Here is a 20,574-nt window from a genome sequence, read left to right as displayed (position 1 = left end):
CATAATGAGAGACACAAGATGTGGTTGAAAGCTCTTGTGACAGATGAGTCATGTGTTGTTTTATTTCAATTTTAATTGTCAATAGTTTATCTTTGTTAAAATGTTCTCTCTCATCTAAATAGTTTAATAATGAACAAAGAAAAAGAAAAGTAGATTGTGATCAGATCACCCGTGGGGGGAGTCAGAGAGGCAAAGCTTCAGATAGTTAATGATTTCAAGCTTGAAGTCCTCACTGGAAGATTAAAGACTTTCATGGATTGAAAAAAATGTGAAAAGCATCCATCTTCTGCTGGTCTTTATGATCTCATGTCTTACTAATGAATCCGTTCTAGAACTATGCTGCAAGACCTGAAGCTCTACAACAATGAGCCCTGGACCCTGCAGAGTGAACTTCATCTTATCGCTTTATGTCTGGTTGTTATTGGCTGCTCGCTGATGAATATGATGTTTCATGATCATTTGTTCCTGCTGTGTTTATGGCTGGTGTCTTCTTCTGTTGTATGCAGGACATTCATGTGTACAAGCTAAGTGTGGTGGAATGTCTTCACACCTATCTGTCAGGATCCAGGATCCCTGTCTGACCCGTTGTGTGTTACCTCTGTTTCCCCTGATCTCTTCTCCTCATGTGTCCTGTCATTCTCCTGTTTGTTATTGTGTGCCATGTGCTCTGTGTTTGTCCTCTGCCTCCAGACACCTCCCATGGCCACACCCCTGATTGTGCACAGCTGCAGACACTCCAGCCGATTACCTCCCGCAGGCTAACACACCAGACTCAGGTCCCACTAACGATTCCCCTGGCACTATATAAACTCTGGTCCTGCAGTCTGGGGCTGTTAGGTCGTACCGTCTTTCACCCGTTTCAACCCTGTATCATCTTCTGCCTCAAGCGCCTGCCTCCAGTGTCCGCCGGTCCGGGAATCCCCCGTGCCCTCCGTTGTGTTAACTGACTACACACCGCCGCTCTGCCTGCCCTCCGGTGTCGAGCCACGACTCACCACCGCTCTGCCTGCCCTCTGGTGTCGAGCCACGACTCACCGCCGCTCTGCCTGCCCTCCGGTGTCGAGCCACGACTCACCGCCGCTCTGACTGCCCTCCGGTGTCGAGCCACGACTCACCGCCGCTCTGCCTGCCCTCCGGTGTCGAGCCACGGGACATCACACCGGTGTCGAGCCACGGGACATCACGCCGTTGATCTGCCTGCCCTCCGGTGTCGAGCCACGGGACATCACGCCGTTGATCTGCCTGCCCTCCGGTGTCGAGCCACGGGACTCACACCGTTGATCTGCCTGCCCTCTGGTGTCGGACCACGGGCTCCACACCTTCCTGTCTTTATTCTGGCTAAATAAAACCTGTTAGATCAACTTCTGTCTCCTGTGGTCTTGCTATTGGGTCCTAACCGTGAACTCCCGTGACACTATCTGTCTACTTGAAACTTTGAAAAGCAGGGTGCAACTGTACAAAGACACCCCCCCCCCCCCCCCCACCCCCCTTGTAAGTGAAAAAAAAATGGTGTAGGTGTGTAATGTAATTTGAGTTATATAAAGGAAAACATCAGATAAATACCTTGAAAACATCTTTAACATGTAGATAAAACAACAGAACTGCATGTCCTATTCCACCATGTAATTCTGGGCAAACGCTTTCTAAAGCCGGCTGATTTCAAAGAACCGCCTCAATTCATCACCTCAAGTTAAATTAATTTGTTTAAAAAGATATTGGCAGCCTAGTATCGTAAAAGTGTTGTTCCCATTCAACAAAACTACAGTGTTAATTTCATTCCAGAGGAAACATATTTGTTCCTGGATTACGTTTGTATTTGACACATCAAAAATGCATTTAGTTAAAGTCTAAGTCTGCACAGAGAGGAGGTAGGGAGTGGATGGACAGGTCAAACACAGGACTATCAACCAGGACACTGGCATTTGTGTCCCATGTGAAACTAGCAGTAACTAACTTACTTGAACCCAAACCATGATCTTTAACCAAACCTCAGCAGGTAGTTGTTGCCTAAACCTAACCGAACTGAGGGTGCAGTTTCAATGAGTGATTATTATAATATCGACATTAACTTCTCTAGAAATGGTGATATGACCTATATTTTTGTATCGACATCAACATACCATGCCAACATTTTATTCTGGTTAGTGGGTAGTAACTGGCAATAGAAGCCTGCTGTATATGAACATAACCTGCAGCTGATGAGTGATGTGTGTGACATTTTCACTTCAAATTTAGGTTTTATAAAATAATTGTTTTTATTTCTGGTAATAAGACAGCCGGTGTCAGCTTGTTCTGAGCTGTGATGGTGTGCTGAGAGCAGATACAGATTTCACATGAAATAACCCCGAGGTGAGGGTCAACACTTTTGAATGTGCACTTTCCCTCTGCTGTGTGTTCAGGATGAGGGCTGCCCTGCTGCTGCTGCTAGTCACTCTCATCATGGTCAAAAGTGTAGCTGGAGGGAAAAACAAGAAAGGTAGGATTCTCTCTCCCTGTCCTGCCTGCTCTCTTCTCTTTCATATGTGTCATGTTACAATACATTATACGTTCCTGCAAATGTTGATTGCTGAAGCCCAAATCTCATTGAATGTCTCTACACAGCTGACAATATCTCCACATTTCTATTTTAGTGTGGGATGAATTTGGGATTTACAGCTATACACAGTGGAGCTGAGGGCATGGATTTTAATGTTGTACTGCATATTGCTACCTATAGGTCCATTGTTACAACATTCCATCATTCCCAAAAAGAAGAGATGAGACGATATGGCATGTGCCAAAATGTGCTAAACATTCAAGATATAGTATCCCAAACGTGTTATTAATGCAACTTTGTCTCCCTCCCTGTGAATAAGGCCGCTGTTGAAAGCAGCTTACAGTAATACTAATGCTAACTAACCCCAGCTGCCACAGGAAGCACATTCAGCAGGCAGATCAGAGTAATGAGGCGTTGTCACTGAGCAACGCTTTCTAACTGCTCACACTTTCAACTATGCTCTTCACAGAGGATTGGTTCACTTCTGCCTCAAACAGAAAGCCTAAGCAGCGCACCATTTGAAGGAATATTTCAACAATACGGTTACTTGCTTTGTTTTTGACTGAGATAATAAGATGAATATCAAAGCTGGAAGCTGGTTCCACAGGAGAGGAGCTCGGTAGCGGAAGGCTCTGGTTCCCGTTCTACAGCTCTCTAGTGGGGTAATATAGAACTAGATCTCTTTAAGATATGAAGGAGCCTGTGCGGAGAAGGATTTTAAATTATATTCTGGGTTTTAGTGGGAGCCAGTAGGAATCATAGTATTTTATTAGTACCTGATTTATTCAACAAAATGAGACCTTTCGTCTATGAAAAGTTAAGAGACTAAAAGTGTAAATTAATCAAGTTTTTGGGTTAAAACGTGTTCAATCATTTCAAAGCTTATGTGACATTGCATAGTGGAGGTTGATGCGTACAGTTCTTACACTTACACCATCTATCACACCACCAGTCAATAGGAGTCACAAGTGTAGTGGCAAATGTCTCTGGACACCTTGAGTGAGAAGCAGACTGGTTGAACCAGCTGGAGTAGTCATTGAATTTGTGGATTGCATGATGAAATAATATTGAACCTATGCATGTCTGATTATTCTATCCTCAGAGAAAAACAAACCCTCCCAGTCCGGGTCAGAATGCACTGACTGGCGCTATGGCAACTGTGTCCCTAGCAACGGGGACTGTGGAGCAGGGTTTAGAGAGGGGTCATGTGACCAGCAGAACAACAGGATGAAATGTAGAGTACCATGCAACTGGAAAAAAGAATTTGGAGGTAACGCACGCACGCACGCGCACATACACACACACGCGCACAAACACACGCACGCACACACACACACACACACACACACACACACACACACACACACACACACACACACACACACACACACACACACACAGTGCAGGTGAAATAAGGAAAGGTAGATTGTGTGTATTTCAGTAACTTTTGCTGTATTTCCCAGGCCTACCACACACTGACTGCATAGTAGGCTACAGAGGTAGTGGAAACAACAGCACACCACCTGGAACATATGATGCAATCCAGAACAGCAGCACTGCATGAATATAAATACCTCTGTGTAGCTATAATGATACCATTGTGTTGATAGTGTGTCAGCGAAGATTCTACTAGAAACAAATGTTTATGACATACTTTGTGGTGAGATGCCTGAAGCTTGTACTCTGAAGACAGGAAGTGTTTTTTACATGACTCTCTTAAAGGAGACCTGCACTGTTATGTAAGGTCGTATTAGTCTCACATCACTTCTGCAGTACAGTAACACTGACTACTTTACACAAGTTTGAGATGAGCTTGATCTTCAAGTTCTCAATTTTAAAACCAGAATCGGTAAAAAAGACTTGAAAGGCCTGAATCGGTGCTGCTCTATTGGAAACGTGTCTTGAGATAACTGTGATTCAGGTATCTCCTTTGTGACTTCTCTCTTCCAGCTGACTGCAAGTATCGGTTCGGTAGTTGGGGAGAGTGTGATCCAAGCTCTGGCTCGCGGACCAGAATGGGGACATTGAAGAAGGCTCTGTATAATGCGGAGTGTCAACAGACTATTTCTGTCTCCAAACCTTGCAGTGGAAAAACCAAGACAAAAAGCAAAGGTTAGACTGACGAGTTGACGGCAGGTTGTTTCTTTACCTCTGTGAAGAAGAACAAACTGTGATGTGATGTTGCTCCTTAGCAGCCATGTTTGAGCTTTTCTTGTCTTGGCAACATTCAGCCATCTCCACCTCTGTGGATCATGCATGAATGATTTGTTTCTACGGTGAGTCTACAGCCATGCTAGCAGCTCTGTGAGGCTGTACTGAGGCACAGTTGTGCTCTGAGTCAAACAGCAACATTCTAACAGTAACATGCTGGTGTACAGCAGGTATAATGTGTATCATGTTTACCATCTTAATTCAATTAACGTCTTTGCATGCTAACATTTGCTTACCAGCACTAATCACAGTAAAGTGCTGCTGAGGCCGACAGTAATGTCATCAGCTCTGCAGGTAAGCACTTTTACAGCTGAACACCACTTATAAATAGAAATATTTCAACATAGCTCTTCACTGCAACTCATTGAGCTAAATCCTGAAGATGAACCCTGAGAACCTTTGAGCAATCTTCAGTGTGTTCTGTCCAGCACTTTTGATATCTTAACTTTGGGGCCTCTCCTGAGGACCATTTGTGCAGTTTGTCACTTCTGTCATGTTCTTCTGCAATTACAGACCAGTATTTTGTGAATCAATGGTGTAATGTTTGTGCCTATGTTTCTCTTTTTTCCAGGAAAGAAGAGAAACGGCCAGGTCAACTAAAGGCAGGCTGTGGTAAAGAGTCTTCAGAGTCTAAGAAGAGTACTGGTCTGAACCAGCTGACAGCTGCACAGTGACCCCAACACTTAGAATTGTTGCCTAGACACTGTTTTGAATACAGGTTTCTTCAACCACTAAATCTCTATAGGACTAATAAAGTAAGCATTGCCTGGAGCATTATAACCAGCTGCTTCCAAATCTAAGTGCATTTAGAATATTCATATTATACTTTTTTTAAACCACCATGTTATCAATTTCTTTAACTTTGAAATATTGTATAAAATGTTCCCCGTCTCTATGTGACCGTCACTGCTTCCAAACCTTTTCTGGGCCTCCACTCCACCAGAGCTTCACTGGGAATGGGAGCTATTTAAACTCCCAGTTGTCTCAGCCGGTCTCAATTCTTTAGTTATTCTTGCATGTGTCAGTATCATCCACACACAAACTGTCTACTTTGTGTTTCATTGTGTCCTAATAAACACAGCCATCCGGTTTTAATAATTCCAATCAGCACGGTTACTTGTAGATAAAAGTGCATTTGGAATATCAGTTTATAAATTTGCCTTAGGACACACAAGCCCACCGTTATACATTTCTTTCACTTCTTTCCCTTGTTCCTCCTACTAAAGAATAGCCTTTCCATTTCTCCTGTAGAAGGCTTGCTGCAACAGTAATATTTCCACTTTTCTTTTGTTTATTAAAGTTTCACAACATGGTGTGACATTGTGTCTTTTTTGTATTATTACAGACTTTTCTAGACCTGTAAGCACACTGTATCTATCTTCTTCTGAACAGGTTTTATCCATTATGGATCCCAGTACTGTGACTGGCCCAATGCACCTCTTACTTCTCATAAATAACTAGGGCCAGGGGCCATAGGGCCCCAATACCAACTTTAAGATCACAGACCCTCAGTAAGGGAGAGTAGCATTGAAATCTCCTTTTGCACTTGACACACAGACTTGAAATGTTCCACATAGTGACTGTGAGATCCTTTCTTAAAAAGGTACCTGCATCACTGGTGTTAACACTGACAGAGGGTTGAGGTCCCAGGGTTGATACACATATTGTAGTTGACAAGACTAAACTAAAGACTTAGGTTTAGATTTGGAGGTCTTTATGTATAGCGTGGACTAATCTCAAGCTGGGTCTCGTCAGGTGGAGGGTAAGAAGGTCTGTGCTGTTTGGTTCAAGTGTGCCATGACCTTCTGACCTTGATATGAATTAGGTTTGTGAGCAGAGTCTCTAAAATAATAAACATTATAGTTAGATATTCATCACACAGTTGGGTTCAGAAGGACACTAAACAAACAAGAGGCTGATCTTCAGTGTATATAATGTCACAATAACATATTCCAATGCTGACATGCTGAGTCAGTTTTTTGTGATATATTTTACATGAAAAGTAGTTCGCAAGTGAGCTCAGATGTTTACCACTGTTGTACTTTGGTTTAGAACAAATTATTGAACCATATCTGCGTTGATGTAAGAATAATGTGAATAAGTTCAATATTAGATTCAACTCAACGTTTGGGATATTAGGCCAGTAGTTAAGCTCGGTTTTGCGTGCTTCGTCAAGTGTGTCGTGGTCATGGAGGTTTGTAACACAGGTGGCGACTAACAGGATGTGTGGCAAGGAGGATTTTTTTGTTTATTCTATCAATTATATTTATTTATTTTCTGGTGGAGGAAAGCCGAGTGTTTAGACCATGTGCTGGGTTTGAGGAAGGTAGCGTGACGGTGAGTAGTCGTCTAGGACGGTGATTTTTCAACCACTGTGCCGTGGCACGCCAGTGTGCCGTGGGAAATATCCAATTTCACTTAATTGGTCCGAAAATATATACATATATACATATATAATTAATATACATATTAATTAGCTGCTGCAAATAATTTGCCATAGTTGAGCATCTGAGTCTGTGATATAGTGGCTATTAAGTACTCTTCCGTGTGCCAGTGTGTGGCGGTAGGTAGCGCAATAATGACGTTGTTAATTTTAAGACCGTAGAAATAAGTGATGCGCGGGAGGGGTTGCGGTGACGAGACGTTTGTTGAGATCCGGCAGAGTGCTTCGGATAAGCGATCGGAAATTTTCGGGCTGCTCTTGGACGGACGCATGGCGGAGTAATACGCACCCTTCCAAGGAAACTGAAAAGGTACCAGTAGTTGGGTTTGGTGGGAAGGACTTTGAAGGCGCTGGTGATGTCTGCCTTGGGCGACCGGCTTCTTGGCCTGCGAGGCGGATGGGGGGCGTGGCGTGATCAATTCTTATGTACTACATGGAGTAGTCCAGGCTGGGAATTAGGTGGAGCCTGGTGATGTCTGGGCAGGTGGGGAGTGGCTGTTTGAGTGCAGTGGTCGAGCTTGGTTAGCAATTCCCAGGAGATGTGGGGATTGCGTGTGGATGGATCGATGATTGAGCGAGGTCGATGTAGTTACCGGTGAGAATCTGTTGCCTGAACGTGTGGCACAGGGGATGATCGAGCGGAAGTGATTGCTGTTGCTAAAGTGAAACTGGTAGGTGGGATAAGTCGGAAGGATGCTGGAACTGTCTACTGGCGGAGCTGTGTAAATGAGGAGAAGCATTTTAAGTGGGATGGGCAACGCTAGTCAGAATCAGAATCAGAATCAGAACCGTTTATTGCCAAGGAAGTTTGCACCTACAAGGAATTTGTCGTGGCGGGTGGTGCGTAACATTTAACAATAAACAATAACATTAAACTATCAACAATCAACACAGTGCAAGAAATAGAAACATATTAAAATTTACAATAAAATATAAAATATAAAATAAAGTGCACAACAAAACAGATAACAGGACTGTAAAACAAGTGAAGTGTAAGTGAAATGTTAAAAGTGATGAGTGTGTTTAAATAAAGAAACAGGGATGTGCAGGGGAGAGACCAGAAGGAAATGTCCTGGGGATGACAGAGTCAGTGGGGGACCCGGGCTTTGTTAATGAGCCCAACTGCGGACGGGAAGAAACTGTTTGTGTGGCGTGAGGTCTTGCAGATTGCAGCCAATCACCCTCTCAGCAGAGCAAATCTCGGCAGTCTGCCCTTGTCCTTGGCAGTGGCTGCAGCGTACCAGACCGTGATGGAGGAGCAGAGGATGGACTCAATGATGGCTGTGTAGAAATGCACCATCATTGTCTTTGGCAGGTTGAATTTCTTCAGCTGCCTCAGGAAGTACATCCTCTGCTGGGCCTTCTTTGTGATGGAGCTGATGTTCAGCTCCCACTTGAGGTCCTGGGATATGATGGATAGTCGGGGTAGGGGTGGAGGAAGAGAGGGGTAAGCGGGAAAAAACAACTGTTGCGTCCCTGGGCAAGATACCCAACACCGAGCTGCTCCGGTAGCTGTGCTATTTACCTACCTGTTCCCTGTTGGAGCGGTCTGTGCAGCTTGGGTAGCCGGTAGAGGTGGGAGGAGTTAGCCGAAGTGGGTAGGACATGAAAGGTAGAAGTAAGAGAAAAGGAAAGGATGCTGGGATGGAGGGATGAATGTAAGATCTTTAGTATGATCTTTAGTACAGTCGATAGGTACCCGATTAGGGTAATGAGGCCTACCGGTCGATCCAAGGTTTTGAATCGATCCTCTTCAAGATGAGTCACGATTAATTAAACTACGTGCGGGAGTCAGAGATACGGCATTCAGTAGGAGAAGGTGTAGTTGTGTAAGTTTTGATGCTGCTTCCAGTCTGCTGTTAGCCTCGACTTAAATGTGTTTAGAGAAGGGCTGTCGACTGCCTTAAGTTCCATGCCATACTGACTCTGGCTGTGAAAAAAGATTTCCTGATGCCAGTTTGATGCTGGATTTGTGTTTCTGGCTGTGGTCTCAGGTTGTGGTAGATAGTGTTGGACGTAGCATGGAATTTCCACAAGTGGAGCAGGGTATGTTGCGTTTGACACTGTCATACCCACATGCCTGGGTTAATAGTGAAGTTTGGGGAAAAACATTGCAAGGTGAGATGTCTCTGGCACGGAGGGAGTTTGAGGTGGGTGGTATACGACCTGGCCCTCTGGAGGGACTGATGTAGATGGCTGGGCTTCTTCGGCGCGTGCCTGATGTGGCGCGGGGAACCCGGAAGTATTGTGCTGCGAGAGCTTGAATAGTTTGAAAGTTGTGCTTTTTTAACAGACTGATGTAAAGGAATGTTGCGTTGGATGATTGCGTTCTTCAGTTGAGAGGCTGTCCACTCGGAGAAGTGGGATATGTAGAGACTGTCGGAGCATCGAAATGGTGAATGAGGGTCTCGGTGGTTTCACCGGTCGGTCGAGTGCCTGGATCTCCGGCGGTCGGGAGAGCGGCGTGGGGGTGTTAAGGGATGAAGGGGTGAAGGGATGAGGGGATTAGGGTCGAGGGATGGGATGCCGAAATCGGGATCTCCCGGGCTGTTGGATGGCGGGCGACTTCGGAGTTGATGGAGAATGGTTATCGAGAGCCGCAGGGAACGTGGATGGCCAAACGCAGCCGAGGTTGCTGGCAATGAAGCGTGGTGAGAGAAGGAGGGAGCTCTGGGACTTCGGGGTATGGCTGGTCTTCCGGAAGGTTGAGAAAGAGCCTTTGTGCAAGGCAAGCGGTTTTAAGATTTTGCTCGTCTGTTGTACATCGTGTTGAAGCAGAGTTGAAGTTTGTTTGTTTGTCTGTCGTACATCGTGTTGAAGCAGAGTCAAAGAGCGTTTGTTTGTCTGTCGTACATCGTGTTGAAGCAAAGTCAAAGAGCGTTGGCTTGTCTGTCATACGTCGTGTGAAAGCAGAGTCGAAGAGGAAGTGAACAGGAAATGAGCTGTGTTCAGGGCGTGGTCCATGTTCCGGAACTAAGTTTATAAAACTAAATTTAAACACCATCTGTGTAATGATTACAAGTACTTGCGCACGGGAACCCAAAAGCACGACACAGAGACAGAATACAAGTATAGTTTGATTCACTTGCGTTCAGGGGAGGGTCAAAACCTGGAGGTCAGTCAATAAGGCAAACAAATCCAACAAGAGGCAGGCAGAGAATCCAAGTCGAAAAAACAGGCAGGCAGGGTCGGAACAGGCAGATCAGATAAAACCAGGATAACACTGGAGAGCTTGGCAGTGACACACAAGACAATCTGGCAGGGATCAGGTGCAAGTGAAGCGGACCTAAATAGTGATTGTGAAGCCCCTTGATTTCTGATATTGGGCTGTAGAAATGGACAATGGACAATGGACTTTCCTTCTACTGATTGTGATGTTGATGATATGGTGTCATGCCTCCTGTAAAACACATAGCTCATATGCACATCCAGAGCATATGAGCACAGTACATACACACACTTACCTGTGTCACTTTGTCTTTGATGTAGGTTAGAGAAGAAAGCCTTCATCAATAAATAAACAGCTCCCTGCAGCAATGATTTATTGCTGCTGTCTTTATTTCATCCACAGCTTCCACACATGTAGTTTATCCTGATGTTTGTGAAGTCTGCTGAACTTTGTATTGTTTCACACATTCTCTTTCATTTCTTTAGATTTTGTATGACGTACCATCCAACTCACTCATAAAAGATCAGTCACTGTGTTTGATCCTCTTTCTGCATGCTGTGTCCCTGTTCTTTTCTTGATTCTACTTTTGATTTGTTACTATTTGGTCCTGAACTTCTAATGATCGCATTTGTCTTTCATGCATGTATGTATTATATACCTTTCATTTTAACTGGTCACTACAAGTACACTCAACACAGTCTCACAGCAGTTCATGAAATAGTCACAAAATGCAACCTATTGGTTTTGTGCTGAGCCAGTCCATTTCTTTTGCGTTGCTAGGCATTACTTGTTTTTCAGGACGTCATATGCTACAAAACAAAACGTAGGTTTAGGAACCGAAACCACTCAGTTTAGGAAAACCGCCAGAAACGTGTCACTTCACATCGATGCTTTCAGATACCAAGTGTTGAACACCGGTCCAGTGTTTGTCGGACCCATTGGTACACTACAGATTTTCCAGTGTCTTCTTGTTGTATTAATAAGTTATTTATTCATTTTTCAAAAGGTTTAGTTGTTACAGGATGATAGGAGTTGACAAACATTTCTATGGCCTCAGTTTGAAAGTTGACCAGGTTCATAAGGTGAGGCAAGATGATGTGCTTTGTATGAAACCACCATGAAGACTGTAAGTGGAATGTTGGGCAACACCAAGAAAGTTACACACAATTACCCAAGCTCCAAAGCTCCCATGTGATTGTTCAATGATTAAAGAAAAGTATGTTTAATGTAAGGAAAATATCATATTATTCGATGTAAAAGTATATTTTAGTGGTGAAAAGAAAAGTATGTCCGATCACTTAGATACTGCAGAGATAAGTAGGTTCAATCTCCATAAGACCAAATGTTCATTCCTAAAATAACTGTGTGAGAACTGTAAAACAGAGTTTACTGCACTGATGAAGGAAAGAAAAGGCCGTAGGAATTAAGGAGGAAATGGGAAGAGTACAAAGGAAGATCAAAACCAAAATCAGCGAGGCAGCCCACAGGGATGAGACAGAGTCACACTCACAGAGTGACACAGAGTAACAGAGAAAGCCTGGCAGGGTTTACACACTATTTCAGGAAAGAAACCCAAAGGACAATTTATCTCATTTACTAACGAGCAGGACCTTGTCAATGATTTAAAAAAGCTTTTGTTGTAGATTCCACACAAAGGACTTCAGATTAGAGCAAATGAGAATAACTAGAAGAAAAGCACTGTGTGTGCTTCAGTGTATATCAAACACATTAGTTGTATGGAAATCAGGGCTCTGTTTCAGAAAGCAGGTCTAACCAACTTTGAGCTGATGAAGAATACACATTGTGGCCAGACTTCCGAACCAAATGACGCCTAGGTGCTACTTCAGCCCCCCCCTGCTGTGTCGAGTGTATGTCCTTCCTGCAGGTCTGAATGTGAATGCCCCCCTTCCTGCCCTTTGTTTCCTAGTATTTACATACAGTCTGAACACTGCTGTCGCTCCCTGTATAAAATGCTTCTTTTTCATTTGTTCTGTCAACTCACCGGCTCAGATCTGCTCTGTGTCTGTGAGGTCACCAGTTTGCCGGCATGCTTTAATAACCTCACAACACCACAGCAACTTCTGAACTGGACTTGAATGATTTCTTAAACAGAGCCTAACCCTAAACTCTGAGTTGACTAACCTTGGGTTGAATAACCCTGAAATTTGAATTGACTAACCCTGAACTCTGAGTGGACTAAACCTGAACTCTCAGTTGACTAACCCTGAACCCTGAGTGGACTAAACCTGAACTCTGAGTTGACTAAACCTGAACTCTGAGTTGACTAACTCTGAACTCTAAGTTGACTAACTCTGAACTCTCAGTTGACTAACTCTGAACTCTCAGTTGACTAACTCTGAACTCTGAGTTGACTAACTCTGAACTCTCAGTTGACTAACTCTGAACTCTCAGTTGACTAACTCTAAACTCTGAGTTGACTAACTCTGAACTCTGAGTTGACTAACCCTAAGCTCTGAGTTGACTAACTCTAAACTCTGAGTTGACTAACTCTAAACTCTGAGTTGACTAACTCTGAACTCTGAGTTGACTAACTCTGAACTCTGAGTTGACTAACCCTAAGCTCTGAGTTGACTAACTCTAAGCTGGCTAACCCTGGACTCTAAGGCAGTGATTTTCACCAACTGTGCACACCAGTGGTGACAAGGTGACATCGCTGTGCTTTAAACGAACACCGATGGAGAAATATTTGAAAACGAAAAATGCAGACTCTGAACTGAACCCTGGACAACATTGTAACCCAGATGAAAAGCCTAGTAAGGATCAACAAATTAAGTGACTTGTCATTAAATTGTCAGCATATATCAGACATGTCAAACCCAAGGCCCGCAGGCCAAATCTGGCCCTCGGTACAATTATATCCGGCCCGCGAGAAAATATCACATGTTTATCATAACTGGCCCGCCACACCACAGACCTCTGGGACAAAAAGGGGCGATGTGAGCTGGCCTTTTTGTGCGACATAACAAAGCATCTCACTGTGCTAAACCTCCAGCTTCAGGGACGGGGACGTGTGATCACAGACATGTATGATCACAGACATGTATGATGCAGTATGAGCTTTCCAGGACAAGCTGCGCCTATGGGAGACTCAGATGCAGCAAGGAAACTTGGGTCACTTTCCGTGTTGCCAAACCGTGTCTCCACCGCTGTGTTCCCGACTGCGCATTTTGCTGATAAACTGGGCACACTTGGCACAGAGTTCACTCTGCGATTTGCCGACTTTGCAGCTCAGAAATTTAAATTTGAACTGCTCAGCAATCCGTTTGCAGTTGACGTAGAAAAAGCACCTGTGCACATCCAAATGGAGCTGATAGACCTCCAGTGTAATGACACACTCGAGGCAAAGTATGACTCTGAGGGTGCTGCACAGTTTCCAAGCTTCATCCCCGAAACGATGCTTCAACTCTGCCTACATGCTGCTCAAATGCTCTGCATGTTTGGAAGCACATACCTGTGTGAGCAGCTTTTCTCTGTGATAAAGATGAACAAAAACCCACACAGGAGTCGTCTCATTGATGCACTTTCAATCCATCGTGAGGGTTTCCACAGCACAGAACCTAACCCCAGACTTTAATGAACTGGCAGCCAAGAGAAGATGCCGGACATCTGGCTCTGACACATATGCATAAAAGAATGTAGCCTATTTGTCCAATATCCCTTCTATCCTGTTTATTAAATGTTGACCCTGTTTGGCCCTCAACGTTGTCCCTCTCTGTGATTGAGTTTGACACCCCTGCATATCTGCTGTATTATGCTATGGTGTCATTTTGTATCTTTTTTGGTTGTTGGTGTGCCGTGGGATATTTTTAATGTCAGAATAGGTTGAAAAACACTGGTCTAAGGTGACTAACCCTGTCTGAGTTGACTAAACCTGAACACTTAATTGACTGACCCTGGACCCTGAGTTGACCAGACCTGTTTAAAAAACAGTCAGTTTTCAGGAATCACAGGAATCGTAACTGACAAGAGAAGTCGTCTATTGAAATGACTGAGACAATCTGGCAACTGGTTGGTGAACAGCTGGGATTTAAGTACTGGGGAGGTCTGATGAGCAAATGGAACACAGGTGCAGAACAAAACAGGCGGCAAACTAAACAAAGACAGGAAGTAAAGTAAACGAGGAAGCATGGATAAGTGAATGACAAAATAAAACAGGAAGTGAAATTAACTAGAGTTCATGCGAGTCGTCACAGCGTCCACAGCAGTGGTGGGCCGTCAGAATCACAAAGTTATAGCTATTTTATAATCTAATCATTTTTCTTAAATACACTACATGTATTATAATTTATAAAAATATTTTTCCCATTATCTAGCCCTAACTATAAACCTGAACCAGCCCTAACTATGAGCGTTATCAAAAAGGAAGTTCTTAAGCCTACTCTTAAATGTGGTGAGGGTGTCTGCCCCCCGGATTGAAACTGGAAGCTGGTTCCACAGAAGAGGAGCTTGATAACTGAAGGTTCTGGTTCCTGTTCTACTTTTTAAGACTCTAGGAACCACAAGAAACCCTGAACGCGCCGTCTCCGAGCCGCAGCGACCTCCACTCCCAGCCGCCGCCGCCGCCGCCTCCATGCCGCAGCGACCTCCAGTCCCTGCCGCCTCCTCGCTGCAACGACCTCCAGCCCCTGCCGCTGCCGCCTCCGCGCTGCAACGACCTCCAGCCCCTTACCCCGCTGGGTCATCAGTCCATCCCCCTGGGCCCCACTCCTGATACCCGGAGCCCCATCTCCGAGAGTCAGAGACCTCTTCCCCATCTGATCTCCAGTCTCTAGAGCCCTGTTCCCCGTCTGATCTCCAGCCTCTAGAGACCTGTTCCCCGTCTGACCTCCAGTCTCTAGAGCCCTGTTCCCCGTCTGATCTCCAGTCTCTAGAGCCCTGTTCCCCGTCTGATCTCCAGCCTCTAGAGCCCTGTTCCCCGTCTGATCTCAAGCCTCTAGAGCCCTGTTCCCCGTCTGATCTCCAGTCTCTAGAGCCCTGTTCCCCGTCTGATCTCCAGTCTCTAGAGCCCTGTTCCCCGTCTGATCTCCAGCCTCTAGAGCCCTGTTCCCCGTCTGATCTCCAGCCTCTAGAGCCCTGTTCCCCGTCTGATCTCCAGCCTCTAGAGCCCTGTTCCCCGTCTGATCTCCAGCCTCTAGAGCCCTGTTCCCTGGCTGATCCCAAGCCTCTAGAGCCCTGTTCCCCGTCTGATCTCCAGCCTCTAGAGCCCTGTTCCCCGTCTGATCTCCAGTCTCTAGAGCCCTGTTCCCCGTCTGATCTCCAGTCTCTAGAGCCCTGTTCCCCGTCTGATCTCCAGCCTCTAGAGCCCTGTTCCCCGTCTGATCTCCAGCCTCTAGAGCCCTGTTCCCCGGCTGATCTCCAGCCTCTAGAGCCCTGTTCCCCGTCTGATCTCCAGCCTCTAGAGCCCTGTTCCCTGGCTGATCCCAAGCCTCTAGAGCCCTGTTCCCCGTCTGATCTCCAGCCTCTAGAGCCCTGTTCCCCGTCTGATCTCCAGTCTCTAGAGCCCTGTTCCCCGTCTGATCTCCAGTCTCTAGAGCCCTGTTCCCCGTCTGATCTCCAGCCTCTAGAGCCCTGTTCCCCGTCTGATCTCCAGCCTCTAGAGCCCTGTTCCCCGGCTGATCTCCAGCCTCTAGAGCCCTGTTCCCCGTCTGATCTCCAGCCTCTAGAGCCCTGTTCCCTGGCTGATCCCAAGCCTCTAGAGCCCTGTTCCCCGTCTGATCTCCAGCCTCTAGAGCCCTGTTCCCCGTCTGATCTGGCAGGGTATGCTAAATGCAGCCCCTGCTCCAAGGAGATGAACTACAGCAACAAGGGCTCACATGCCCTCTCATCACACTGTTCACTGTGATGACCACAGCCAGTGTACCAACAGTCCCAACAGTCCCACGTGCAGCTATTATTATTATCACAGCTATTATTTTACTTTTAGAATGCTACATTTTAAAGCTCATATTTAAAATAAAATGCTCCAGATATGTGTGAGCATATGGCTCACACATACCTGCACTAATTTTGTTTAGTTTGGCACAGGTTGCACGTTATTGTTGTTTTGAAAAGATATGCAGTGTAAAACTCAGTAAAACTCTTTATTGCCAAATATTTGAACTTGTTTTGTTTAGTTTTTCACAGGTTGCAGTTTGTTATCTTAGAAAGATATTCAGTGCAAAACAGGTGAATTGCAGCCACAATAAGCTATTTTTTGCCAAATATTAGTTATTTTTTTGCACAGATTGAACTTTATTTGCATTGTTCTAACAAAGTGATTGCACATTGTATTTGTTGTTGTCTGATGGAGCAATCTGGTTTTCTTGAAAGTGATTGCAATTTTCTTTATTCTATTATTTGAAAAAGCACAGATGGAGGAGTCACAAAATGTTATTTCAATAAAAGTTCAACATGGACCATTTTGTTACAATTTTGTTGGGGTGGTGGGGCATGAACATTTTTCTTCCTCCAAAGTGGGGCATGACAGAAAAAGTTTGAGAACCACTGGTGTATGGTAACAATTCCTATTTTTGTTAATAAACACCTGCTTCATGCTACTCTGCCTGGTCTGCGTTTGAGTCCTCCACTGAAGTTCCGTCAGCTCATGTGAGGGAACGTTGCCACGTTGAGGAAAAAAACTAAATATTTTTTTACTACATTTACATCTAACTACATTTCAATCAGGAGAGACTTGTTTTATAATTTAACAATGATTTATTATACATGCATCAAATATGAAAAGTGCAAAGTCTTTAGCGATTGGACTCCATCCTGAAGTACTGTCACCGAGGGTAGGGATACTGAGGTCCAATAGGCCTAATCCCCCCTGGAGTCCAGACACTGGTTGTGGTGGTGAAAGGAGTTGCTGCAATCTGATGATGAATCAGGAGCATGGCTGTGATGCTGACTGGAGGTGACTGGGTGGAGGAGGGTCGTGTCTGCTTAGCTGAAATGACAACTGACAGCAGCAGAGAGGAGAACACTATTTAAAGTTTGACAGCAACGATATGATTGGCTTCAGGAACCGGTGTGCAGAATCTGGTTGGTTTCTTAAAAGTGCACGCCCCCAATCAGCTGATAGAGAGGAGAGGAGAGGAGAGACAATAACTCCTCCGAGGCCGAGAGTCAGAGACCACAACCGGGTGGGTGGAGGGGGTCTGGAGGAGGGACAGCCGGACTGCCAGACTCCAGAGACTGGGGATCAAGAGGGGAACTGCACTCCAGAGACTGGGGATCAAGAGGGGAACGGCACTCCAGAGACTGGGGATCGGCACTCCAGAGACTGGGGATCAAGAGGGGAACGGCACTCCAGAGACTGGGGATCAAGAGGGGAACGGCACTCGAGAGGCTGGAGACCCGACGGGGACCAGGGCTCTAGAGGCTGGAGACCCGACGGGGAACAGGGCTCTAGAGGCTGGAGACCCGACGGGGAAGAGGGCTCTTGAGGCTGGAGACCCGACGGGGAACAGGGCTCTAGAGGCTGGAGACCCGACGGGGAACAGGGCTCTAGAGGCTGGAGATCCGACGGGGAACAGGTCTCTAGAGGCTGGAGATCCGACGGGGAACAGGTCTCTAGAGGCTGGAGATCCGACGGGGAACAGGTCTCTGACTCTCGGAGATGGGGCTCCGGGTAACCGGAGTCCGTAGCCTGGGGCTCAGGGGGATTGACTGATGACCCAGCGGGGTAAGGGGCTGGAAGTCGTTGCAGCGCGGAGGTGGCAGCGGCAGGGACTGGAGGTTGCTGCGGCACGGAGGCGGCAGGGACTGAGGTTGCTGCGGCACGGAGGCGGCGGCGGCTGGGACTGGAGGTCGCTGCGGCACGGAGGCGGCGGCGGCTGGAGGTCGCTGCGGCACGGAGGCCGCGACGGCTGGGACTGGAGGTCGCTGCGGCTCGGAGACGGCGGCGGCCCAGCGGGAGGTCGCTGCGGCCCAGCGGGAGCTCGCTGCGGCCCAGGGGGAGCGGGGGATCGCTGCGGCCCAGTGGGTACGGGAGTCTGACCCTTCCTCTGCCTCTGTCTCCTTCGAGGGTTGAGCAGGCAGTCCCCAACACTTAACTTAGACCGTGAACACTACAAGGACACACAGGGAATCCAGGGACGAGACAAGAGGGCAAATCCAGCAGGACGAGACAGGGCAGGCAGACGTGGGAAACCGGGAGCAGGACACGACAAACAGGCGGGTAACACAAACAATGATCTGGCAGTGGGTGACTGGGAGGCAGGGGTTTAAATAGTGGCTAGAACAGGTGAGGAGAGTTGTGCTGATGAGGGAGTGTTTGATTAGTGATCAGGGGCAGGTGAAGGGAGTTAGACTGGTGCTGAGGGAGTGGCTGATAGGTAGAGTGAGGAGCTACAGAAAGAAACACACAAAGACACAGAACACAGAAGGCAAAGCCTGATCGTGACATCTGTATTACAGCATTACAGGCAATTACAGGCAATTTTTTGGAACGGTAATTTGCTGTAATTTGCTGGTATCTGTCTGAAAAAATTGCTGTGGCAACGTTTGTGGCCAAGCATTCTCTTGCAGCAAGTACAAGTGTGATTTGCTGATACATTTACTGTACATGCAATGGAAACTTCATGCAGAGGATTTCAATCAGCCGCATTGAGGCAGGAGGCTGCGGTCCATCAGGACCAAGACCTCACGCCACATGAACAGTTTCTTCCCGTCGGCAGTCGGGTTCATCAATAAAGCCTGGGACCCCCACTGACTCTGACATCCCCAGGACAATGTCCTACCGGTCACTCCCCTGCACATCCCTTCCCTGTTCCTTCATTTAAATACACTCGACACTTCACATTACACTCCATCATACTTGTTATCTGTTTGTTGTGCACTTTATTTTATATTCTTTAATATTGTATTGTAAATTTCAATATGTGTCTATTTCTTGCACTGTGTTGATTGTTGTTGATTGTTTAATGTTATGCACCCCACCCGCCATGACAAATTCCTTGCATGTGCAACATACATTGGAAATAAACGGTTTCTGAATCTGACTCTGATTGCACTTCCGTTGTTTGTGAAAAATCAACCTGTCAATCTAATATAGATTCCTACATGATTTCTGTAATAAGCAATTATTGGACTTCTGTATTACGACACCCCGATAGTAATTCATTTAAAATTGGACATACATTCTGCATAAATAATGACTTTTGTATGTAAGCACCTGCTGCTTTCAGGTCATTAGCATAACCTGCCTCATCAATACATTTAGAATATGTTAACTTACATCTATAATAATCAATGAGGAGCTCCCTCAATGCTAAAAATAGAAGAGTGTACAATACCAAACTAGCATCCTTGCTAGGCTCATGAAATGTAGCTCATGAAATGTAGCTTTTTCCAGCTAGTATCAGGTCTCTACCTGATACTAGCTGGAAAAAGCTACATTATATTAACAAATGCAGATTACAAGCCAATCTGATATTTACCAGAGTAAACAGACACAGTGTGTGTATCACACTGACAAACTGGTGGCAAATTACAGCTTCTGATTCACACACTCGCGTATGGTTTTGTTGGTACAATATTTAATTGAATAAACTGTCTCTGTGTGTGTGAGTGAGAGAGAGTTGACTCACACACAGTTTTCGAGTTACCATTTCGCATGATTATTCATCCTCATAACAAGACACAGAGTTGCTCAACTGACGATGATAATGATCACATTATCACCATGGCAACACACCGCCTCTCCTCCTCTGTCTGCGTGAGTGACTGCTAAATACCAGAGATTTTGTTTGTTTGCTTTGTGTGCCAGTAAATAGGTGTAATGTTTCTCTCATTGTGCTCCATCAGGTTACAGAACATTCTGTCGTCTGTAGTAAACACAAGATTTCTGACCAGTACGACGATCCATGCAATTTAAATGCTTCAGCGAATGCTGAAATACTTTCTGAAGTGATCGTTTGTGAATATTGTATTTGTTTGATTTGATACATTCATTTGATTCTGACTCTCAACAACCTGCTCCTCCCAATCTAGGTCAGCTCGGATGTTCTGATCTCCGTGTTCCATTTCATGGGAATCGACGCTGGAATAACTGATGTGTGTAGTTTCTATCTGTGTTGCCATGGTTACAGTGCCAGTAGGAGGGGCTATCTGCGGTTTCCAACACTGATGCTTTCTTTGAAAAAAGGCAAAGAAATGTATTGAACAATAATACGTACACAACATTACACAAATTGAGCAGATACAATTCATTGA

General features: G+C 45.6%; 1 protein-coding gene across 1 annotated transcript; it reads left to right on the top strand.

The window, feature by feature from the left end:
* Positions 1 to 2,400: 2,400 nt before the first annotated feature.
* Positions 2,401 to 10,503, top strand: LOC142953031 (midkine-A-like). The gene is made up of 4 exons (XM_076095098.1): positions 2,401 to 2,476; positions 3,639 to 3,806; positions 4,487 to 4,648; positions 10,343 to 10,503. The coding sequence occupies exons 1-4, from the start codon at positions 2,401 to 2,403 to the stop codon at positions 10,501 to 10,503; spliced, it is 567 nt and encodes a 188-aa protein (XP_075951213.1).
* The last annotated feature ends 10,071 nt before the right edge of the window (positions 10,504 to 20,574 follow it).

This window comes from Anarhichas minor, unplaced genomic scaffold (assembly GCF_050575085.1).
Source record: "Anarhichas minor isolate MPS153535 unplaced genomic scaffold, ASM5057508v1 ptg000018l, whole genome shotgun sequence".
Lineage (NCBI taxonomy): Eukaryota > Metazoa > Chordata > Actinopteri > Perciformes > Anarhichadidae > Anarhichas > Anarhichas minor.
The sequence above is the reverse complement of the archived record's forward strand: the minus strand, read 5'-3'. Positions and strand labels throughout refer to the sequence as shown.